At 57.2% G+C, this 24,149-nt stretch overlaps 1 protein-coding gene across 3 annotated transcripts; it reads left to right on the top strand.

Annotated features, from left to right (window-relative positions):
• The first annotated feature begins 5,624 nt into the window (after positions 1-5,624).
• SLC16A1 (solute carrier family 16 member 1) lies at positions 5,625-22,227 on the top strand. Of its 3 annotated transcripts, none has more exons than XM_055728135.1 (5): positions 5,625-5,646; positions 15,511-15,768; positions 18,879-19,022; positions 19,468-20,331; positions 20,644-22,227. In XM_055728135.1, exons 2-5 carry the CDS (start codon positions 15,552-15,554, stop codon positions 20,919-20,921), a joined length of 1,503 nt encoding a protein of 500 aa, XP_055584110.1. In that variant the 5' UTR covers positions 5,625-5,646; positions 15,511-15,551; the 3' UTR covers positions 20,922-22,227. The 3 variants fall into 3 exon arrangements, with proteins under 3 accessions (XP_055584110.1, XP_055584109.1, XP_005447167.2); XM_055728134.1 differs by lacking the exon at positions 5,625-5,646 and adding an exon at positions 6,503-6,630; XM_005447110.4 differs by lacking the exon at positions 5,625-5,646 and adding an exon at positions 13,667-13,903.
• The last annotated feature ends 1,922 nt before the right edge of the window (positions 22,228-24,149 follow it).

Genomic DNA, 24,149 nt, shown 5'->3' with positions numbered 1-24,149 from the left:
CCTGCCAGCAAGGGAAGGACTGAGGCAGCAGCACCACTAAGCGCAGCCATGCAGAAACTGCCAGCATCCAGAGCTCTGCATTTGCTTTCCTTTGCCCCATGCTTGCCTCCACGCAGCCGGTGGGGGTTGTGGGCAAATGGCAGGGTATTTAAAAAATGCACCTGCATTAGAGCAGCCTGACCGCTCCTCTGAGCTCTGCTCTGTTCTCCCTCATGCCCAGTAACCTCGGAGCAGAGCAGTGCTCAGCACTGGCGTGCCCTGGGGCACCTCTTGGTGCAGCGGTGCTTGGGATGCTGCTGTGGAAGCAGTGTCTGCAGAGAAGGGGTCAGGCTCCAGCTGGGGTGTTGCTGGCACAGTGTGTCACAGGTACTGGGGTGTTACTGGCATGGTGTGCCACAGGTGCTGCCTTTCTCTCCCTTTTTGTTCCCCAATGGGCTCTGGGAGGTTATTTTGGGGGGAACTTTCAGGTGTCAAGCCAGCCCAGAAAGGGAGAGCAGGGCTGGATGGTCCCAGGCTGCTGCCACCCCTGTGGGCAAGAGGCTCTGCAGGGTGCTGGATGGGGGCACCTGGGCAGGGCTGCCAAGGCCAGACACATGGAGTATTGTCTGCCCTTGCCTCCCCATGGCCCCACGAGCAGGGTCATGTTTGCTCCACAGACACAAATGTGTCTCCAGAGGTGAGCACCCAGTCTGAAGCATCAGGAGCCCACCCAAGGGCTCTGCATCCCCTTTATAGTGCAGGAGAAAGTGAGCACATTCCTGACCTCCTCCCTGCATCTTCTGGTTTCCTTCTTGACAGTCACCCAGACATGGAGCCGCGCAGGCTGGGCGGTCACAGGGCTCTGCACTGGTGCTGGCCTGGCAGAGGGAGAGGGCTTGGTGCCTGCTCCAGGAGCAGACGGGTGCTCAGTCCCCAGGGGCTGCACCCATGGAGCCCTGGGTCGGCACGCACGGCCTGCTCTGCAGGCACTGCCTTGCCCGGCACCTGCCGGCTTGGTCAGCCTGGTTCTGCCACGTGCTGGCAGCCAGGACTTCCCAGGTGGGGTGGCAGGAGCAGGCTCCTTGCCATCCACAACCTGTGTGTTCAAGCCAGGAAATCCCAGCCCTTTGGTACTTGCCAGGCTCCAGGTTTAAAAATACTTAAGGAAAATAATCCTCCAGTCTCATCGAGGCCAAAGCAGTTCTGGGCAGGTTTCAGAACAAATACTGGGGGCTGTGTTTTGTCTGTTCTCAGCAGGCGCTTGGCTCAGTGCACACTGCCTCTCTGGGGACTCACACAGACATGATGTCTCAGTGGCAGTCCTCGGCCACATCATGGCTTGGGAGGGGACCGCACGAGGCAAGCCATCCTCTGCACACTGTGGAGTGGGAGCACTCAGCCTCGCCAGCCAGGAGTTGCCCGATGGCGGCTGAAGCCATCCACGGGGTTCGGGAGTGTGGTGTTTCATGCCCAGGTCCGTGATGCTTGCTCTGACCAGTGCTCACTCTCCACTTCAGCCTCTTCCTCCATAAGGGATGCTTGGCAGAGCCCCAGAGTCTGCTGGCCCTGCTGCCCTGTCCCGCGGCTCCCCAGACACTACACAGTCATGTGCCGAAGCACCAAGTGCACTGGGGCTCCCCAGTGACTCCCCCCAGCTGGGGAATGCCCAGGGCTGGTACTCACCAAGGCAGCAGGAAAAACAGCTGCCCCATGCAACTGGGCAGTGGGAGCAGGGCACCAGGGGACCACAAGGCATCTCCACAGGCATCAGAGCCAGCTGGACAAGACCCATGCCTGGAGGAAGGCAGGCCACCTGCAATCCTCCTGGCTCTCAGGCTGCCTGCAGTCCTCTCCCTTCCTTTTCAGACCTCTGAGAGTGCCCCAAGCTGCCTGAAGCTGATGCAGGACCAAAAATGTCGGGTACTACAGAGAGGAGCTGGGTTTTGTGCAACATCTCAAGGAAACAGCTGCTACAGACGCTGCAAAGCAGGACCAGAGCTGGAAAGCAGCCGTGAGCTCTACCTTATCCCTGTGGTGATGCTACCCTGAGATCACTGAAGGTGCCGTCCTCCCAGAAGCAGATCAGTCACCAAAGCCACCAGCAGTGAGAACCAGTCCTAGAAATGCGTCATGTGGAGGAGAGGAGCTGCAGCTTGTCTGAAGACCACGAGACATGGTCATGAACGCCACTAGTCTCTGACAGCTGGGGATCTTGCAAGGCAGGCTGTGAAACAAGGTGGAAACAGGCTCTCCGGGCAGGGATACAAGGGCGATGCAGGTGAGGCAGGGTTATCAACGCACAGTTACTTGGTGCAGGATATGGTTAAATTATTTGCAAAGCCCCCACCTTTTCCTCCCCACCCCAAGAACAGGAATAGAGTCACTAAAACGGCATGTTCTGGGACAGGGCATGTTCTGGGACAGCGGTGATCCCACGGGAGAGCTGGACACGGTGAGAAGTACACCCACCACTGTGGCCTGACCCGGTACCCCTGTGTCTCTCGTCAGGGGTCCCCAGGTCTGCAAGAAAGCTTTACAAGGAAGATAATCCCAGCACCTGGTGTATGTAGCAGAACAGGATCTCGTGCTGGTCAGACTGGTTTGTGTGGCCCCAGCTTGAAGAGGACACCAGTGTGGCTGGGCTGCAGTTGGATGTTCATCCACCAGCATCACCCTGAGGACGAGGACGGTGCCTCTGTGTCACCTACAGCACATGATGATGCTCCATCCCAGCAGTCTGCACGCTTGTGAAGGCACACGGTGAGATTCACCTCCAAGCAGGGGACTGAGCCCCTCCTGCCAGGGAAGACATCAGTCCCCTCCTCTGCCTGCGTGGAGGCACTGACAGCACCCGCTATGGATCCTGTAGGATGGGCTGCTTACTTGAGCAGAGGACTGATGCTGCCAAGATGTGCTAGTCAGGCGGCCAGCACTTGGGAAACGAGGAAGGAGAGTGGAAGGAACGAGTCACTGCACTGGGAACATATGGGATGACAATCTGCAGGGAAGGACGGCAGCCCCCACACTCCCAGAGACCCTCCCAAGTCCTCGTGGAGCAGCGAATTAGCATTGGAAAGTACATCAGCATCACTTCCCTCTGGCTCCAGGGACAGCAAGGGAGGAGGAACAGAGATACTATCTCCTGTGTCAGATAAGCTCCTTGGCTAAAGGTGACAGGCTGGCGTACTCTGCAGCATGAGGGGCCCACAGAAAGGAGCCAGAGAGCACTCACACCAGAAGATGAGGCACAACGCAAGCATCGGGGGAAGACTACAGTGTGTGATGTCTCTTAACATTTGCTATCTGGTCTCCGTGTGGGCAAGGATCCCCCATTTCTAGGCAAGCTCACCAAGGAGAGCATCTCCCTCCTGGCAGCGAAGATCAGGTGTGACAGCTTGCCGGGATGCACGGGGGAGCCAGGCATGTGGCATGGAGCAGCCTTGTCTTTCCTAGTGGTGCAAGCCTACTTGCTCCCATGTGCCTCTGAGTACCGCCACCCCCTCCTTAGCTCCCACCACCCCCAGGGCTCGCATGGAGGTGGCAGTCACCCTTTGGCACAGCTTCTGGGAGAGACTACCTGAGATTATCTTCTTTCTGCTGGTCTCGCATCATCTCATGCCCCAACCCACTGTATTTGTCTCACCACTCACTGGTCACACTGTGTCCTGCAACTGATTTTGATAGGGAATGTGCTTCGCTACCATCAGGTAACATGTATTGGGTGCAACTAGCATGCTAAGCGAGTGTAAGAAAAACTTCAGCTCCTCTTTACGCTGGCGTGCCAGCAGATACAGGTCTCTGATGCAGCCACTGGTGTCTGGACCCAGCGCACTTGGGACCACTTTCCAGAGGCACGACCTTGCTGAGGGGTGGCCTGTATCCCCAGGGGGATACATGTGTGAGTCTTACGGCAGGCGGAGGACAGAGCAGCGAAAGGAGCCCAAACGGGTGAGAAGTATTGACCTAAATGAGTGTGAAGTCGACCACAACTGCAAAAAAGTTCTCTGTGGCATATTAATTGCCATTTTGAACATCTTATCAGCACTTTCCTCCTAAGAGATTATTTTCTAAACAATGACAGAGGCTGTTACACCAACACACCTCCAAACAATGTCATGCTGACCCAGGCAGAGCCCGCACATTCCCTGAGGGCAGAACTCCTCGCCTTCTCTTCCCCATCCATTGTCACCGGGTTGCTATGATGGGTAAACTCAAAGCCTGGAAGCTAGCTCAGTTGAAGTGAAGTGTGAATCCAAAAGTTGAGAAAACCTTTTCCCCAAGCCTAGTCAGGAAATGAGGATGGATATCTCAAAAGAACAGACTTTCCCAAGAGATTTCCAATAATTCCTGGATTTGGACTCATGTTACCTCTCTTACTAAGCAGGACATGCGTATTCATGACAGATGAGAGGGCTAGACTTTTAGACCTGCTAGAGACATTAATTCCAAGAAAAAACAGAGCTAGTGATTACATTTTAAGATTACTACAGGTACTTAGCGTTTACAACAGGACACAGAAATCCTGAACTTGAATTGCTGTGCTGTGGCCTCTCTCGCTGGAAGTAAAATGGTTCAGCTGTGCCCGACTTTGAACTCAATTAGTGCCCACAACAAATGCAGCCAGTAGCAAGACTGCAAGGCTGCTTAGAGTTGCTTTTCAAGGACAGCTTTGTTGCCCAATATCCTGAAACAATATCCTGTTTTCTTCACAAGAAAAAAATTCCTAATGGGATTAATATTAAATCCGTCTTTTAAAGGAGACAAAAATGCAGTGGCAAGAACAGGAAGGACTCCTTTACACAAGATGGAGAAACAGCAGCAGCAGCAGTGCTGTCCTATGGCTTCTTGCCTGCCCTTCCAGCCCATCACTGCTTTGGCAGCTCCCTGCTCACCTGAGCTCTGCCATCCCTGGCCTCTCCTTTTCTACATTTCTCTAGAGCATAGCCATGCTTGGGGCATCGTAGAGGAGCGCCAGGGAAAGGACACGCTCTCCAGCCGTCATACGGCTTCATTTGCCCCAGCGGTGTGGGGTCTCCTCAAAGGAAACTGGAAGGCCGTGTGCCGGCTGGGATCCCCTCGCAGCACCTCCCACCCACGGCTGGCAGCGCTTGGCCCCGGCACTGCAGAGAGCTTCACCTCAGATAGGCTGTCAAAGAATGGCAAAAGCTAAGCTCGATCCAAAATTGCCCCTTTTAATTATTATTCATGTTGTTGTCTAAGCAAAATAGAGTGCAGACCTCTCCCTGTTAGGTCATGCAGGAGCAGAGGTATCAAGAAAACCTCCCACGCACTCACTCTTGGGTTTACAGAGCCTTGCCTCAGAAGTGGGTGAAGGAGTTTGTTGTAGTCCCTGGCCTTTTATTGAGTGCACCTGGTCCATTAAGTGCCTTGACATGCACAGAGCACACCCGTGCACGCGCCCGCTGCGACGCGCCGAGCGGTGGTTTCCTTTGATATGAAAGCCCTCACACCTCCCCTGCAGCTGCTGCCATCTCCGTCTGTAGAGTGTCACCATTTTTTTCCCTTCTTTCCCTCTCTTGGCTCTGAGTCGAACTACATCACGCTCCTTTCGGCTCTAAAACAAATTAGCACATTAGACATGCGACCCAGAAGACAATTAGCATCATTAGGCTGCGGGAGAGAGCAGCTCAAGGAAAAGATGGGCAGGTAACAGTGCTTTTGTGCGGTGCTTGGTACACGTGGGGAAGGAAAAGCGCTGGCTGCATGGCTGCCACAGGCAGTTCTGCATCTGGAGGGTGAGAAGCTCTGCTTGGGATGGGGACACGCATCCAGCAGGGGCCTGTCCTGCACCCCACGGCATTGCGCACACCAAGTCCGGGACCATTTTCTCCCACAAAACCCAACCGTGGGGGGAATGTCAGCAGCCCCCAGCTCTGGGCACCCGGCTGCTGGGCGCAGGGAGCAGCAGCCACCTGCAGCAGGGCGGCGTGGGGCTGGCTGCGGCTGAGGTAGCGGCAGACACACCAGAAGCATCCCCCACCGGCAGAGCGCGTCACGGCCATCGTGGGAAAGCAGGGGCCAGCTGGGGCGAGCCAGGGCCAGGAGGGCTGCAGCCGACACTAACGCGCACGGTCAGGCCACGGAGAGCCGGTGGGGTTTAATGGGGACACCGGAGCGAGCAAGGGCAGGGCACGGGCCGGGATGCGGCCGGGCCCGGCAGCGTGGGCAGCGGGTCCCGGGCCGAGCGAGGGCAGGGTAGAGTGGGGGGTCGCCCGGCTGCTCCTGCCCGGCCCCACGCGTGGGCCAGCCGCGCTTGCGGGACAGGCTCGGTGAGGTCCCCGCGCTGCTGCTGCGGCCCGCGGAACCCCGGCTGCGCCAGCCCGGCCCCGCCGGCGGCCCCGGCCGCCCGCTCCCCTCACCGCCGCCCGGGCACGCGCGGGCGGGGCGCGCTCCCGCTTCCCGCCGGCGGGGCGGTACGTGCCGGGGCGCACGGCGGGGCCGGGCGATGCCGGGGGCCGGGGGCTGCGGCGGCGCGGGGCAGCGCGCACGTGGCGCGGCGGGGGCGGCGCTCGGCAGCGGCTCGGCAGCGGCCCGGCCCCGGTCCCCGCCCCCCCCCGGCGGCGCGGCCCCTCCGCCCTTATAGCGGCGGGGGCGGGGGCGGCGGCACTCGGCCGGCGGCGGCACGCGCAGGTAGGGCCCGGCGCCGCGGCGGCTCCACGTGGCGGGACGGGATGTGGCGGGTGCGGGGGGGGCCGTGGGGCCGGGCCGTGGGTGTCCCCCTCCCCCCACATACACCATCGCCCTGGTGGTTCCGCGCGCTCCCGGCGCGGGGGCTCTGGCACGTGGGGCTGCGGCGGGTCGCGGCCCCACGCCGGTCGCGCGTGGCCGCCGCTCCGGGCCCCCCTGTGCCCCACGCCGGGGGTGCGCGCGGCGCCGGGGTTTGTTCCGCCGCCGGCACGGCCGCGTGGGCGAGCGGCCCCGCTGCGTGACGAGTCCCGTGTCGTGTCTCCCCCACCCCCTCGCCACGGGTAGCAGCGCCCCGGGGCCGGGTCCCGCCCCGCGCCCTTGTCGCGGTGACCTCCCCGCCCCGGAGGCGGTGGCTGGTGGCCTCAGGGGGTCCCGGGCGGCTTCTGGGCTTCAGGGCCGGGGGGGCTGCCCCGCGGGCCTGCGCGTCCCTCCGCCATGGCGAGTCCTGTCCCCGGCGGGGCTGGTGGGGACCCGCTGGGACGGGGCCCGGCTGGCCCTGACCGCTCTCCGCCGCTGGCACGGCAGGGCCGTTCCTGGGGGCTGCGGCGGGGGGTCCCCCCGCGCCCTCCCTGTAGGTCCCGATAGCGGGGTGTGTGTGTGTGACTAACGGAGCGGCTAGCACCCGATAATGGAGTGGGGGCTCCGGGGGGGCTGCTTCGCTGCGGTCCCAACGCGTGGGAGATGCGCTTTGGGAGTGCGGGTGGGTCTGCTGTACCGGAGGGGCAGGAGGCTGGCCCCTTCCTCGGCCCGCAGTGTCGGCGTGGAGCCCCCTGCCCACGTCGGGGGGGAGCATCGAGGTGCCGGTTCCACAGGACGCGTGCACGGGCACTTGGCTGTTTCTTCATGGCAGGCGCTGGACCTCGGCCGCTCGAAGCCGCTTGGGTGGGCCGGTTGCTGCTGTCCCGCTGGGGTAGGAGCTGGCGGGGAGGGGGCTGCATGGGGGGAGCCTGCAGGACTGTGCTCCGGCCCCTGGAGAAGTGCCTTTTAATGCATGTTTTTGCATTGCTCAGGGGGAAGCTGCGGGCACTGCGGTCCCCGCCAGCAGTGTGCGTGTGCTGGGGCATATGCCCACCTACCCACCCTTGGGTGCAGGGGCAGGCTGTCGCCCTGCCGCCATGGTCCCACTGTGATGGGCAGTGGGAAGCTGGGGCCGCTGGAGCTTGCTAGTAGCTGGCGTGCCCCCCGCTCTCAGTAGCGTGGGGCTGTTGAAAAGCTCCTGCAGCCAATGTCTCCTGCAGTTGCTTCCCTGCTCCAGTAGCTAGGTGCAGCCGGAGCTCGCCAGGCCTTGGTGACCACTATATTTGAAGCCTGGTGGCCTCCAGCAGGTGTTTGGTAGCCCCAGGATGCGATGCTCAGTGGGGCCAGGGAGCAGCTGGGTGAGTGGAGGGGAGTGAGCCCCAGCAGACATGCTGCTGGGGTGCTTCAGCCAGGGTGGGTGTCCTGGCTTAGGCTGGGGTCCCACAGGCAAGGGGCATGCGTGTGCATCGTGGAAGGGTGAGCAATGCCTGTGGGTTTGGAAGTTGACCTGAGGAAGGGGGTTGGGCATCAACAGGAGGATCAGAAGGAAACTGGTGTGGGCAGCTTGTATCCGCAGCAGGAGAGGTGGGATGTGTGTCCTTCCTTGTGACAGCAAACTGCCCGAGTGCTGCACGGCCCCTTCTGCTGGGCTCCCAGGTCCGATGCTTTGTGCAAGGGTTGTTGATGTTCTCAGGCTTTAAGTTTCTTCTGAGGAAAAAAGATGGTGGTTTTTTGTTTTAGTTGCATCACAAGAAACCTGAAATCTAATGATACTGGTTTTGTGCTTTTCTGGGAGCCCTAAGCCTTTGTGGTGCATAAGCATCCTATTTTCATGCTAAGTGAGGTAATTTAGTGCTGGCTGATTCTCCTGGGTGTCTTTGCTCTGAGGTTTTCTCGGCTGTGTCTAGAAGGAAAGGAGCAGGGCTGAGAAATGGGCCAGTACAGGGAATAGCTGGTGTGTGCTGGGGTTGGGGGGCAGGCTCCAGGCATAGAGAAACACCCTGCTCCTGTTGGGTGGCTTTGTGAGGAGGGGCTTTATCCATCTTACATCAATCGCTGGAGTGATGGATCTCTTAATTACGAACAAGTGTTTTGCTAGTGTACCGCTAACTTCCCTGCCCCAAAGTCACGGGGTGGGCCTGTGCCCATCCTGGCCCCTCGGGAAGGTGGAAAGCATCGTCCCCTTCCAGGAGGTGGTTCCTGAACAAGGTGTGAATGGTTGTGAGTGCTTTCTCCTGGTGCCTATCTCACACAGATTGGTCTGACTTATCTGGCAGCTAAGGTGGAAAATACCCGGTGACTTGCATGCTATTATTTTATATTTCCTTTATAAGGAGTTGAAAAGCCGCACGTAGGCCAAAGGAGGCAAGTTGTATCTCATTAAGCACTGTAGTGCTAATCTCATTGTTGCACTTCTATGGCTTTTCCTATTTCCTTCTGTGGAATCGGCCTCTAACAGTGACTTGAAGAAACTGGGAGCCTCTCACTGGTGATGTCTGTGCAAGTCGCTTTCAAATGTGCCTTTAAAGCTGCCGCAGTGTAGTTCTACTGTAGCCAAAGAAAATTCACATGGAGCTGTAGTTAATTCCCAAAACTGCAGTCACCCACATGCTGCTGGGTTGCTGGTGAGAGTCTGCCATCGCCAGCCCTGCACTGCCTCGGCCCTGGTTTGAGGGCTTTAACGAAGTGATAATATGGCGGTGGCTGGGAGCAAAGGCAGCTCGGACTCTTGCTCCCAGGAAGAGAGCGGCAGTCATGTTTTGACTCCGATGGCTGTGGCTTTCTGGCATTTTGTAGCCAACTGCTACCCTGCTCTGCCATGAAACCTAGAGCGGCCATGTCCATGGCTGGTGGTTCAGGCATCTAAAGAAAGAATGCCAATGCTATTTGGTACCACATTTTTCTCATTCTGAGGATTTCCTGGCGGGTACTGGCTGTCCTGGGAGCGTTCCTGAGTACCGCTGGTACAGGGAGGGTTGGCTCTGCTCCCTGGCAGAGCATGGCTTGTACTTGGGGGGGGACTGTGAAAGCCTGCACAGGGGCTCCGAGCCTTCCTGAGACGGGGAGGCTCAGCTGGCTGCGGAGGGGCTGACAGCTGGTTGTGTGGGAAGCCTTTTTCCTAGGGACTGGGAGCATGAGCGGCATCTGAGGCTGTATCACCAGCAGCACCCTTGCTCCATCCCCAGTACCTCTGAGCTGCAGGGATGGTGCCCTTATACTGTCAGGCTTGCGCTTTTTAAATGTGTGCTTTTTGGGTGAGTCCCTTCAATCCTGCCTGTGAAACTCCCCAGCACAGACAAGCCGCCCGGCAGCTCCCTGGGGCAAAGTGCTGGCAGAGCTGGGTCTGCAGCGAGATGGGCTGAGAGTGGAGGGTGGGCAGGGGCCAGCCCTTGCCCGGGGATGAGCCATACCCTTGTGGGGCTGGTTGGAGAGGGGGCTCCGGGTGCTGCGCCTGGGGCTGAAGCGGATGTGAGGATGCCTGTAAGAGCTGCTTCACCTAACGTTCCTGTGACCCGCCTGCAAACCTCTCTGAGTTTGCCTGCAGGGTTTTGGGTCAGAGGGCTCTGGGGGAGCCACGGCCAGGCTCTGGCATAGAGATAAGCCAGGCTTTGTGCTTTGGTCTTGCTGATAGCTTGCTTAAGCTCGACTTCACACTTTCTTGTACCAGTAAGATGCTTGGTCCTTGCTCAGCCACGCTGAGCATCACTGGTGCTAACAAGCAGGCACAGCAGCCCAGGATGGGAGCATGCCTGTTGTCTGTTAGGCAGAAACAGCTGCCCGTCCTCCTGTTGGGTCGGTTGCTCCCCCCGCGAAGCTCCTGACAAACCACCCCAATGTCCCACTTTGCAAGGCAGCTTGCAGCCCATGCACGGCAGCTGCCACACTGGGCCTGTCCCTGGGTGGTTGGAGGGGCTCTGCCTGCTGGAGAGACCAGTGGTGGGTGTCAGGGGGAGCCCCGGGGAGCGCCGGCTGCTGGCGGGGTGAGTGGGCTGCTCCGTGCCTCTGCAGGCCAGGGCTGGTGCCGGCGCAGCTGGGAGCTGGAGCAGGGCAGCTGCTGGTGCCGCCTCTGCCCGCGCTGCCACCGTGCCCTGTGGCGTCGGCCTGTCTGCGTGCCCGGGGTAGCTCACCCGGCTGGCAGCGCGGGATGCGCCTGTGGCTGTGCCGGCTGGCCCGGGTGGGCAGAGGTGCTGAGCTGCTGCTGGCAAAACCCTTGAGCTCGCCCGTGTGGGCTGCGGGCCTTGGGCAAACCCTGCCCGTGCTGCTGACCTCGCCTCACCCTGCGAGCACGCGTGGCGGCGGAGCAGGACCTCAATTGAGTATTGTCTTGGTGCGGCTCCCCTGCGAGCACTGGGGAGTCACGTAGCCTGTGTGCTGCCAGGTTAAACCCTGGCTATGGGTGCTCGCTGGAATTACAGCTCCACACTTAATGCTGTAAACCTGCTTAAAACTGGTGAGAGTGGTGTCTCATTAGCTTGTAACAATCAGTTTCATCTAGCTTCTGGCCAGAAAAAGGGCAAATTTGAAGCTATGAAGTGTTACTGTATACACTGTAACCAGGCTCATCGTTGCCAGCACCTCTGTTTCCCCAGCAGTAAGTACGAGGCTTCGGTATAGTTTTGGGGACCTGAACGGATGCTCAGGGTCTGCTGGTTCCTCACGTGGACAAATGTCCCACAAGGGTCTTTATGGCCCCGTGCTGTCCCACCGCGTGCTGGGCACTGAAAGGTCTGGCTGCTGTGAGCCCCTTTGGGGAGGCTGGGGTTGGGTGGATGGATGTGTTTCAGGCTCTTGTTCAGGTAACACTTCAGGACAGGGCTGGTGGGAACAGGCACTCGCCAGGCTCCTGGGGAGCAGCGTCCCCCTCCTGCGTCCCTCCCCTCTGCTGGGGGCTCGTGGTGGGTGATCCCTTGGGGAGCAGGGGCTGGGGCTGCTGGCAGGGGGCAGCTTTGGTGCCTGGCCTGGGCGTTTTGGTATCAGCATTCATTGGCCAAAGGCCGGGTCCAGCTGACAAGGCATGAGGAGCCCAAATAGCCACCATACAGCAGGGGTGTCTCTGGGAATCTTGCTGCCACAGAGGTCCCCTCCAGGCGTTGCACATCCCTCTCTGGAGCTGGGAGCAGAGGCAGCCTGCCCCCAACAGATGCCGTGTGCCTGGAGCAGGGAAGCCGTGAGCCGGAGGGCATGTGAGGGGAGGTGGAGGCACATGATGTGTGGGCAGGGGGCATCGCTCTTCCTCTGACCCCAAACAGGAGCGGTGTGAGGACACTTCCAGAGAGGCTTTGCCCCAGAAATATTTTGTGGCATTTGCAGCGCTTTATAAATGTGAGCCTCTGTCTTTCTGCGCTGGAGTCCTGCCAGTCCAGGGCCTTTAAAAGCATGGCAATTTGCTACATTATGTAACTAAAAGTCTTGAAATCTTCCTGTTCCAGGCCCCGCTGGAGAAGGGATAACAGAGCTTGTGCGCAGAACCCAGGAGATGGAGTGGGTTTTGGTCTGGTGTGGGATCTGTTTTGAGGTGATAATGTCCTTGCTGCCTAAGAAGTCTCGGTTCCTGGTCTCGCTGTTGCTGTGCAGAGGAGGGTTGCTGTAGGCTACCCATTCCTGTGGATTAGACAAGATGTTTACGGGGAGCAGATGTGATACTTGCAGTCATTACTTGGTCTCATCAGTCTTAATTACTGCAAATATGGTTATTTTATGTCCTAATAGGGCAAACTGTAGCTAGCTGCCTGGCAGCTGTGAATTTGATTTCCAAACACGTCTTACACGTTGCAGCTCTTCCAAAACAGAGCTGTAAATGTCATAACTATGTTCTGGGTGGCTTTTTTTTTTCCTTTTTGCAAAGAGGAGGGAAGCTTTCCAATTGAACTGGCTGCCTTACATGTGCTTTTTTTTTTTTGTTGCCCTCTCTCCTTTGAAACTTCTGTGTTGGGACAAGAAGGAAATAAGCAAGAAGCCTTAATGCGGTTGAAGGAAGAGTTTTCTAAAACTGGTCTTCCTTAATGAGGATTTTCAATGAGTCAGGGAAAAATGTTGTGGCATGCAGAACTCATCATGTAAACCCTCTGGCGTCAGGCTTTGGGAATCTTGCTTCATGGTCTCAAGCCTTGTTCAGATCAAGGTTTTTGTCTGTGCCTCAGCAATGCAAGAGAGGTCATGTCTAACCCACGAAAAGTCTTCTATTTTGTAGAGAGAGATGCCACCTGAGCACCCACAGGAGGAGGAATGCTGCTTGCAAGGAAAGAACAAATAGATGAATCAAGCCACAGCAATTTCAGTGCAGTTGAGCTCCTTGAGAGGGGTGGAAGAATTAAACGCGTGTCTCGGGAGCAAAAGGACAAAATTCCCAACACCTCATCAGCACCCCCCAGCTTTTGCTTAGGATAGCTTTTATTGCCAGTAGTTTTAATTAGTGCTAACAAATACGTTGTATCCCTCCTGGCAGCTTTTACTGCCAACACCTGGTAGTCTCATCTTTTTGAAATGTTTTAGACAAATTGGTATCATTGGATGATGCTTTAAAGTTCATTGAATGCTGTGAAAGCTCAGTGTGACTCAAAGCAAGAGGTGGCCAGAGCTCCAGCATGCAGCTGGTGCGGGGAAGTGATGGTAAGCAAAACCCAGCGTTCATAGCAGCCTTGCAGACGGAGCTGATGGGCGGGTGGGCTGTTCCGCATGCTGAGAGGCCGAATGTACGTGGTGAGCCTCTGCAGAGCCTGGCACTTCCCTCCCCGCCTGCCGGTGCCAGGCTGGTGCCCGTGGGTGCATGCTGGCTCTGGGCTGTGCCTCCGGGACCTGCCTGCAGCCAGACCCCAGTGGCGGGGGCTCGGCGTGGTGTCGGATGGGCTGCTTGCTGCAGCTGTGGTCCTTGGGGTCCAGGGGGGGCAATCTGCTCCTCTGGCTCCTGGGCATAGTTCAGCCGTGGACGTGCCCGGGGCAGCGTCTTGTAAATGATTCCTTTGTTGGAGTGGCAGGGTGGCTCGGATCTGCTCGTGATGGTCATGTGTCATACTGGCCGGGATGCAGGAAAATACCCTGCCAGCGAAAAAATCGGTGTCTGGGTTGGGCTAAACCAGTCTTAGCGGCTTACGGTAACCAGCCCCCTGTGCTCTGCTTCCTCTCGCCCTGTGCAGGTCCAAGGCATCACCTGAGCGCATCCGGGTGTCAGGTGGCTCTGGCAAACCTGGTGCCGTATCAGGTAACTTTGCCACCTGCGGTGCCAGGTGGGAGCGGGGGCTCCCTATGGCTCGGGGCCACTGGCTGCACTTCAGCCGGGACACCTTGGAACCCGGCCTCGGGTGTGCACCGAAGTGGTGGGGAGCGAGCGAGAGCAAGGCAGGCACTCATGGTACTGCATGTTGAGGGTACGAGGGGAGTGCCAGGTAGTGGCTGGCATGTCAGCAGCCGTGGATGAGATGGTAATTGCCGGGAGCGTGCTATAAATAGGAGGTTGCACCTCTCAGCCAGCATGCTGCTTTGAAATTTCGCTGCGCCTGGTGTGACCTGGGGGAGTTCTGGAGAATGCTTTCTTGCTCCAAGGCGGCTTTTTCTTCAAGTGGAAGCCTGAGGAGCAGAGCAGAGAAGTGCAGTGAGGGGTGGGCACTGGCAAAGGAGCCCAGTGTCCCCTGGCTTGGTTGGTGGTGCTCAGTGTGGCCAGGGTGGGTGTCTCTGGCTGCAAGAATGGGGAGAGCTGTGGGGCGTCAGGAAGTGTCTTCTAAAATCTGCAGGGGCACACAGCAGTACTGGGGACTGCAGCGATTCCTGTTGCTTTGCATATTGTAAACCATGCTTGTGAGCAGCTGCTCTGGCTGCATTTCCTCCCTGGGATGGCTTGTGCTGCTCTCTGCTGCCTGAAGTAGCCTTATTTCTTTGAGTAACCACAGCTCCAGGGTGTGATCCAGCTGCGCAGCAGCTGCAGCACAGGGAATGCATAAGCAGCCTGACCCATCTCGGAATTGCTCCAAATCAGCCTCTCGAAGGCAATTCCACACTTCAGCAAGCCTGGGTGGCATTTCCCTCTTCATTTTGTTTTCTAATCCCTTCTGGTTTTGAGCTTTTAAGGTGAATTGTTTTTATGCCTGGGTGCCAGGTGATCCTGGGGCTGCTCTGGGCAGACCCACCTCCCCTCCTGGGCAGTGCTGGCAGCGAGCAGGAGCCTTCCCCAGTCACTAAATTTAGCAGCAGCCTGTGACCATCAGAGCTGGCTGGGCTGGTGGGTGTGCTGTGACACCTGCCTGCTCTTTCCTCGCAGAAATGGAGCCGTCCTGCCTCATGTGTGTGGACTTATTTCCCTCGGTGCATCTGGATTTAATAACCTGGGTGTGTTGCTCCTGCCCTGGGTGGCCTGGGGCTTCCCGAGACCGAGCAGTGTGCCGGGGCGGTGCTGCTATCACTCTCCTGGAAAAGCTGCAGGGCAGGCGAGCCCTGACCACACCGGCCGCTACCCTGCTCGCCCCTCCACAGGTCCAGCCCCGTGCTGCCTGTAGCCCTGCCTGCTTCACATCACCTGCCATTTTCAGCTTGGGGTGGGGTATCGTGTCTTAAATTTGTTGCTTATGGATACCTGATGGCCAGGGCTCTTCAAGGCCAGCCACAACCAGGGTGTGTGTTTTGGGGACAGCCTTACTGGGCCAGTGTGCTGATGAGCCCCAAGCACTCACCTCCTGGGTCAGCTCTCCCGGAGGTGGTCTGGGGCACCGCTGCCGCGCCAGTCTTGCTGGCAGGACTCAAGCCGTGCTGTTGCAGGCCAGGGAGCGGGGCTGCAGCTGTCTGCTTTTGGCTGAGGCAATACTTTGTCCTTTGCAGATCTCTGAACCCCAACTGAGTCATTGCCAACTTGGTTCAAGATGCCACCGGCCATCGGAGGCCCTGTGGGATACACCCCTCCTGAAGGAGGATGGGGATGGGCTGTTGTCATCGGAGCCTTCATCTCCATTGGGTTTTCCTATGCCTTCCCCAAATCCATCACAGTGTTCTTCAAAGAGATCGAGGTCATCTTCAATGCATCCAGCAGCAAAGTCTCGTGGATCTCCTCCATCATGCTGGCTGTTATGTATGCAGGAGGTAAGTGGACTGGAGGCAGCAGTACACATGCTTGTGCATCATAGTACAGGATGCAGCTCTCCTGCTGGGTCTGATTCACACCTTGCTGTAGTGACGACAACCAAAATGATGCTAAAAGTTGGAATTCTTTCCTTATGTGAGAGCAAAACTTGCCTTAGCAAGTTTGCATGAAGGATGTTACTCAAAGAGTTCTATTTAATGCCCAGAATGCAAAAACCGGGTTAATCTGTCCTCCTCTGCAAAGCTGTAAGTAAAATCTTTCCGGGGAATTACGACTTGTGTAATTCTGCCCTTGTCCTTGTTACAGTGTGCTGCAGATGCTGTATCTGCTTCCAACTCCTGCTCAAAGGCCAGGGGAGCTGCTTTGCCGGGCATACCCAGCTCACAAGGTCTTTTAGATAAAGACACCAGGGGTTTTTTTTATTATTTATTATTATTGATTTTTTTAATCCAGCAAACAGTGGTTGTATCCTAGGGATCTGTTCCCAGTTTCTAGTCAGCTCCAATGGCTCAGCTGGGCTCTGGAGTGTAGTGAAACCTGGCACTGCCTGTTCTTCCTTGCCGGTGCTGAGCAGCGCCGTAGGCAGTTTGTGCTGTTTGAGGGTGGCAGTGCACGCTGGAAGCAGAGACATGAACAGAATAAAGCAAAACTACTTAAACTGAAGCAGCTCCCCTCCCCCATCCTCCAGAAACTGCTTCTTGGAGTCTTTTTAATCGCCAAGCTATGTGCTTTATGCCAGTCTCTAAGGTGAGGAGCAGGCAGAGTGCTCCCTGCGGGGCAATGCACTCCCGGCCCTCGCCTCGCCGCTCTCCAAACCCCGGTGTCTCATACCCACTTGCAAACACAGCTTTGTACTGGGTCGCTTGGCTGAAAGACACTCTTATTGGGAGCCTGCTGTTGTGTCCACTTCAGAGGCAGATCAGAGCTTGTACCACTGCCATCCCCAGCTGGCAAACTGCCCGCATCCTTGCTGCATTTGTGCATCGAAAGGAGCTGACGTCAGCACCCAGCTGAACACGAGGCTTTTCCTTTGGGGGAACAGGCTCTGCTTTGTCTTAGCTCAGCTAGCGAAGCGACCAGCACATTTCCCTGCTCCGATGTTATAACAAGCTTGTAAACTGTGTAACTGCTTTAATGAGACTCAATCTGGGCCATTCCTCCTCTCCTAATAGCACAGAGCTGGTTCTTCTGGGCACCCTGGAGGCCATGGTAAGAGCTCCCTCCTCCAGTCCCGGGCTTGCCCCCCTCCCTCCATGCTGACACTGTCCCTTCTGCTCCCCTTGAACTGTTGCCATTAAATCCCAGCAGCTTGCTAGTCTTGAACTGGTTGCCTGTAAGCCAGTGGTCTTGAACTGGTTGCCTGTAAGCCAGTGGCAGGGATGCTGAAGAGACCCCAGACCTGCCCAGGTGCATCTCCGGCTGTCGGAGTGCGGGAACATGGCACTGCCCCACTTGCTTGTTCCAGGGCTCCTACAGCCTGAACCCCCAGGCCCTTTGTAGGGGCTGAATTGCACTGGAGCTGTCATAGTACTGCATCCTGTTCTTCCCATCCCCCAGGGAACCTTCCTGCAGGAGCTGTGCGCTTGCTTGGAGGCAGAAAAAGTAGCTCATGCTCTGGCAAAGGGTGCTGGGCTGATGGTATCTTGCAGAGCTGGGGTAGTTCCTGTCCTGGGCAGAGCTGGGGGTGGTGGAGCAGCACATCCTGCAGCCCCACGCAGTCACCATCGGAGTATGTGGATGTAACAATCTCAGCTCCCCATTCAGGTCGAGGAGGACTCTGGTTCTGTTAGTCACACTTTTTTCACAGCAGGAATAATCAAAACACATCAACTAACTTTTGGTCAGAAAAGCTTCATGTGAATGTAGAAAACTGGAGTGGGTGTAAATTCTTATTTTTTGTTGTAATTAAAAAAAAAAAAAAGAGGGGGGAATTGCCATCAGGGTATGTGGCACTGCCTAGCTGAGTGGCTTCCTGGTAGCTGCCCTTGGAGCCTGCTGCTCCGGGCTGAGCTTCCCGGAGGAAAGGCCACAGCTGCCTTTAGACTCTGGCCAGAGGCATCACATTTGCTGAGTTCAAGGTACAGGTTTTGCAAAGTGCTGCGTGCTCTTTGGGGAAGCATGCAGGGCTGCGGACGATGTGGCAGCCCCCGGGTGCTGCTGCTGCCTCTCCCGGGACAGGGGCTGTGGCCCCTTCCCATCTGCTGGTGGCATCAGGTCGGAGCTGCTGGCGTGGGCTGCTCTAGCTGGCACGTAGGCCACTGGAGAGCTGGCCACCGGCTGCAGAGAGCAAGGTGCCGTGGGGCTGGGGGCAGCTTCTGCAGCAGCCCGGCTCCTGTGACCTTCTCCAGGCTTTGTTTAAACTGGGCAAAAAGGTCAAGTAGCATCTGAGGACCCATGAATAACATGTTGACAACCTTGCTATCTGTTAATGGCAAAACTAGATCTGTTAATATTCAATGGATGTTCATTCAGTTTATTTAAATACATTTTAGTATCTGTAGAGCATGCTTTGCAGTATCTAATCACTGTTTACTTTGGATTAAAGCTCCTGATAATGAAGCACTTAAGGCGGGTGTGCAGAGCAATTGGGCTCTTCCTGGCTTAGGGGTAGCAGTGAAAACAGAAGCACACCTTCTGCTTGCACTACCCCTCCCGTGAGCCCTTGAGAAGCTTTGCCTGCACCCCTCGAACCTGTTTCTTCACAGCTTTGTCTGATCAAGGCCAGAAACCTCTTGCTGGAGACAGGCAGTTGCTGTGCACTTGCTTGGCTGCTGAGACCCCAGCGCTGTGCAGGGCGGGTGGTTTCACCCCATCCCGGACCCCTGTTGCTGGGGGGCCGCCGGTGCCCAGCCGCTCCGGGTGTAGCCACCAGAAGGCAGCTTGTTCGGAGATGGCTCAGCTTTCTGTGCTCCAACCAGATTAACTCTGTTAATTCCCGCTGCCTCCAAACCTCCTGTCGTTTCCCCTTCCCCCAGTTCCCTGGCTGGGTGAAGTGTCACTATGTGAAAGCTCAGCAGCCTGGGCAGTAAACCTCCAGCGAGCTTGCGGGCATCTGTCTTGTCTCTCCTGCGAGCATCACTCATCTGGGTGTATCTCCTTCCCTCCCCAGGTCCCATCAGCAGCATCCTGGTGAACAAATATGGCAGCCGGCCCATCATGATCGCCGGCGGCTGCCTCTCGGGCTGTGGGCTGATCGCAGCTTCTTTCTGCAACACAGTGGAGGAGCTCTACTTCTGTGTCGGGGTTGTAGGGGGTAAGTGATGGCTCTGCCCCACCGGGGCTGCAGCAGAGGTAAGACCTCTCCCGAGGCAGCAAGAGGAGCATCTCGAACCCAGTAATTATTAGGGAATATTTATGGTGAATTTGCATAAACCCTGATTCCTGTTACATATGGGGTGGCCCAGGTGACAATATGGGGAGCCTGTATGTGGGACCGGTACTTGGTCCTGGCTGGAGAGAGTGTCTGTTCTGACCCGGGTTGGTGCTGTGCCCTGATGGTCTCCCGGCCCCCGAGCTCCTGTGTGCGGTTTCACTGCTGCCCCGGTGCCTCCTGCCCGGCCAGCAGTGGTGCCCAGCACCGCTCAGGTGATGGGGAAGCAATACACTGGAACCCTGCTTGTCCCACCGCCCCTTCTGCCGGTGCTGCTGGCTCAGGGGGGTGGTTGAGCTCTGAGCCCCTCGTTTCTCCTCTTCTTCAGGGCTTGGCCTCGCGTTTAACTTGAACCCAGCCCTGACCATGATCGGCAAGTACTTCTTCAAGAAGCGTCCCCTGGCTAACGGGCTGGCGATGGCGGGCAGCCCCGTGTTCCTCTCCACCCTGGCACCTGTAAACCAGCTCTTCTTTGGCATATTTGGGTGGCGTGGCAGCTTCCTCATCCTCGGTGGTCTCTTGCTGAACTGCTGCGTGGCCGGATCCCTGATGCGGCCCATAGGCCCCAAGCCAGACCAGCTGAAGAAAGAGGCCACTAAGGAGGTGCTGCAGGAAGCTGGGAAGGTGGTGAAAAAGGATGACAGTGACACCAGTGCAGACCTCATTGGCGGGAGGACCAAGAAACAGAAGAGCACACTCTTCCAGACAATCAACAAGTTCTTGGACCTGTCCCTGTTCACGCACAGGGGCTTCCTGCTCTACCTGTCAGGCAACGTGATCATGTTCTTCGGGCTCTTCACTCCCTTGGTCTTCCTCAGCAATTACGCGAAGAGCAAGAAGATTGCTAATGAGTCTGCAGCCTTCCTGCTCTCCATCCTGGCCTTTGTAGACATGGTGGCCAGACCTTCCATGGGACTGGTGGCAAACACCAAGTGGATCAGACCCAGAGTCCAGTATTTCTTTGCCATCTCTGTGATCTACAACGGGGTGTGCCACCTCTTGGCCCCCATGTCCACCACCTATGCCGGCTTCTGCATCTACGCTGGCTTCTTTGGCTTTGCCTTCGGCTGGCTGAGCTCAGTCCTGTTTGAGACCCTGATGGACCTGGTGGGAGCACAGCGGTTCTCCAGCGCCGTCGGCCTGGTGACCATCGTGGAGTGCTGCCCTGTGCTTCTGGGACCCCCCCTGCTAGGTAGGGTGTGCTGTGCCTGGGGGGCTCTGCTTGGCCTTGTGGGGCGGGGGTGGGTCCCCCTGAGCTGTGGGCAGCCCTCGGCACTGGGATGGGGGGGAGGGGGGGAGCACTGGCACTGAGATTGCCCTGGCATCTGAGGGATGGCTGGGGAAGTGGAGGGGTGAGCCCTGGCAATGGGGGTGGGGAGCAGGGGCTGGAGGAATAGAGGTGTGAAGCTGAGGGTGATGGGTTTGGGCTGGTCTTGGGAACGTCTCTACAACCTGGAGCGGTTCTGGGGGTATTTGACTAAGCTGTCCCCTCTCTGTCCCTCAGGGAAACTTAATGACATGTACGGTGACTACAAGTACACGTACTGGGCTTGTGGGGTCATCCTCATAGTCTCTGGGATCTACCTCTTCATCGGGATGGGCATCAACTACCGTCTGGTGGCAAAGGAGCAGAAGGCAGAGGAGAAGGCACGGAATGAAGGGAAGGAAGAGGAGACCAATGTCGATGAGGCTGAGAAGCAGAAAGAGGCAAACAATGACGTGGCCCCCTCGCCTCAGAAGAGTGCGGAGGATGGTGTCAAAGAGGAGGAGAGCCACATGTGAGGGACTGGTCTCAATCCCGGAGTGTCGGGGAAGTGCTGCTGCCCTGGCGCGGTGGCCGGGGCAGTGCTCCGCTGGCGCTGGGCAGCCGTGAGAAGTGTTTAAACCAGGTGTTCATTTTTAACCGGGCTCTGAATTGTCTTTCCATCTGTGTTCAACAAAGGTAACAGGGCTACACATGCAGTATCCGCATGTACCAGGGGCAGGGGAGCTTTTTATAGTCTGGCTTTTTAACAGTAACATGAATGTACTAATATGTGCCTTACAGCCTTCATATCTAGCTGAATTTGGACAAGCCTTAACTCTAAACCATGCTTTAGCCCTGTGTTCTGCTCGGGGTGGGGGGGCAGGGGGATGTGTATGTGTGTGGGGTTGGGGGAGTTTCGTTGTTAAAAAGCCATAAAAAGCAGGATACTGGATTTGTTGAAGCACGATGGGCTTCAGGGCCAGCCCTGGATGAATACTGCTTCACACGCTTCTTACCGCAGGCCCTCTGTGGAGAGGGGGGTCCGGGCGCGGGGCAGGGTGGGCTTCAGTTCCTGTGCCTGGTGCCTTCTGTCTCTGTAGTTGGTCTTTAGGTATGTTTTCAAAACACTTTAGCTACTGTAGTTCTTTAAAATCCCTCTTCTTGTAGCTGTGCTCTCATGGGATATTTAGGTTGGAGAAGGATGGCTGCGGTTTGTGTCAGGCAGCCTTGTCTGCTCTGGGGCTGCAGCAGCCCCTGCAGCCGAGCCCTCCGTAGGGAGGGCTGGGGTCTCCCCCCTTGCCCCCTGACTCTGCCCTGGCAGTGCTTCTTCTCAGCCCAGCACTGGGTGACGTGAAACGGGTGTGAATGCCGGGGGCTTGGCCAGCAGTGCTGGGTTGGGGTGCTGGGCCCAGTCCTGCTGTGGGGCTGTGCTGCCCTGTCCCCCTGGGGTGGGTTTCCCCCCCACCCGAGCATCCCTGCGCTGGTCCATCCCACCCAGGCGGGTGTTGCGAGTGCCTGACCCTGGGCAGAGTGGAGGGGCTGGATGGGGTGGGTGAGGTGGTACATCCCTGAGACAGGCCTGCTGCTTTTGCTCTTTTATCTCTTAGAAACCTCTATTACTTGCTTCTGTTCAACTGAGATCTTAAGGCAGTGAATGCCTAACCACTCAATCTAGGACATGTAAGGGGGAGGAAAGAATTTGTACGTATTTATTTTTTATTTTTTAGCGCTGGAAAATATCTCAACGTACGTGGAGCAGGTTAATGGCTCTCAAGTTCTAGTAAATGTTGATCAGAAATCATGTAAGAGGCTAAGTTTTTTTTCAAATAAACTTTTTTTTTTTTACAATTTACCCACCAAATGTGGAACTTCTTTCCTAGGACCACACTTCTCTGTGACACATATTATAAGGTCTGTTTTGGGGAGAGGTGCATGGGGCTTTGGCAGAACCCCAGTTTCCACCCGCTGCTCCAGCACCAGCACCCCAAGGCTCCCACTGAGTGGGTCCTGCTGGCTGTGGAAGCTGGTCCCCACCCGGCAAGGGTGAGATGCCCCTTTCCCACCTCAGCCACAAGAGGAGGCTTTGGGTAGGGTTTGGGGTGGCCATGGCTAAGTGTCCCCATGCACTCCGGTTGTGGAGACATCTCCCTTTGTTACAGGATGCTGGTGAAAGCCTTGAGGTCCCCCGCTGGCGAGGGGGATGGGCAGACTCCCCTGTCCTGCTGCTTCCCCCCAGCCGAGTGGGGCCAGGTGGTATGCAGCCCAGGGTCCGGCCCCCCCCTGCCATGGCCCTGCACTGATGGCTGAAACCAAACAAGGGGGTGAACCAGGGTCTCACTGATGGAGCTGCCCTGGGGTCCCCGGAGCCCCCAGCAGGGCCAGACCCTGCTCTGTGGCTGCTCTCCTTGCACTCCCTTGGCTGTGGGGCTTCTTGGGGCTCTTACAGTCTAAATCTCACAGAAAGCAGGCCAGGGGGGTTTGTTTTTTGGTTTTTTTTTTTTCATACTGTAGAATAACTTTATAAAGCCAACAGAGTGTTTTGTACAAAAGGATTTTGTTATACAGTGCTGAGCTGTGATACTGTAAAGCCAAGGAACTGTATTTTTATAAATGGAGTGTCTACCGTAGCTACAGTAATGGGTTCACATCACAATAAACCAACCCTGAGGAGCTGCCCCTGTTGTCCCTGTTTCTCCGGACAAGCTGCCAGCCCTGCCTGCTCCCCTCCGTGTCTGGGGTGGTCCCTACGGGGGCTGTCACCCGTGTAGGGGGCTGCAGGAGGGGGCTTGGGTGTAGCTGGCTGATGGCCATCAAGCACTGACAATGCCCCTGGGTGGGGGGGTCCTTGCCTGTCCCGTATTCTGGTGTCCCCACAGTTGACACAGGTGTTACCGTAACCAGCACTGCCTGGGAGAGACTTGCACAGCTGAGGCCGGGTGCCAGCCCTTTTTCTAAGGAAAAAAAAAATGTTTAAATAATTTCCTGCTGCTTGGACTTGGCTGGCTGGGAACACTTTGCTAGTAAATCCTTGACTGTTTTCCAAGGGTGGCCTCTCCCTGCGCTGTCCCCTCTGCGCTGTGCTGTCTGGAGCTGGGCGTCAGCCCTGCCTTGGCTCCAGCACCTCCTGTGGGACTGCTGCTGGAATCCACCGTCGTGGAAGTGCAGGTGAAGGAGGAAGGGAGGCGGGTGGGTTCAGGATGAGAATCCTGCCCTTGCTCTCGGGCTGGGGAGTGACGCAGTCTAGTAGCAGTCGTATAATTGCTCTGCTTGTAAGGGCAGAGCGCCGGGGCCCGGTCTGCGTGCCGTGGTGGGGCTGGCACCCCGGCGAGGTGCGGACTCTGCCCTGCAGCAAGCCTCTCCCAGGCGGCATGGCTGGGCAGGGGCTGTCTGTGCCCCGGCCCTCCCTGGCGGCTCAGCTCGCAGAGGGAGCAGGAGCAGGGCTATATTTAGTCACGTTATTTCAACCAGCAAAGGTATCCGGGGCACTGGGAAGTACAAGAGCGGTGCTCGGCTGCCGGAGCCCCCCACTATCACCTACCCGTAAAACAGCAGCTAAAATAAGCCACAGGGCATGGTGCAACTGGCAGGAGTTCTGGCTTTTGCCATGGTGGTGGGTGAGCAGGTGCTGGATGCTCAAACCGGACCTTGGTGCCTTCGGGGAAGTGCCACTCTGCAAAAGCCCGTGTGGCAGGGACACCCTGTGGGCTGAGCCCCTGGGGCTGCTTCACCAGAGCTGGCTGGCAACTGCTGGGACGATGCCTCTG

The sequence above is a fragment of the Falco cherrug genome, chromosome 16, assembly GCF_023634085.1.
Source record: "Falco cherrug isolate bFalChe1 chromosome 16, bFalChe1.pri, whole genome shotgun sequence".
Classification (NCBI taxonomy): Eukaryota; Metazoa; Chordata; class Aves; order Falconiformes; family Falconidae; genus Falco; species Falco cherrug.
Note: the sequence above shows the minus strand (reverse complement) of the source record. Positions and strands in the feature narration are given on the sequence as shown.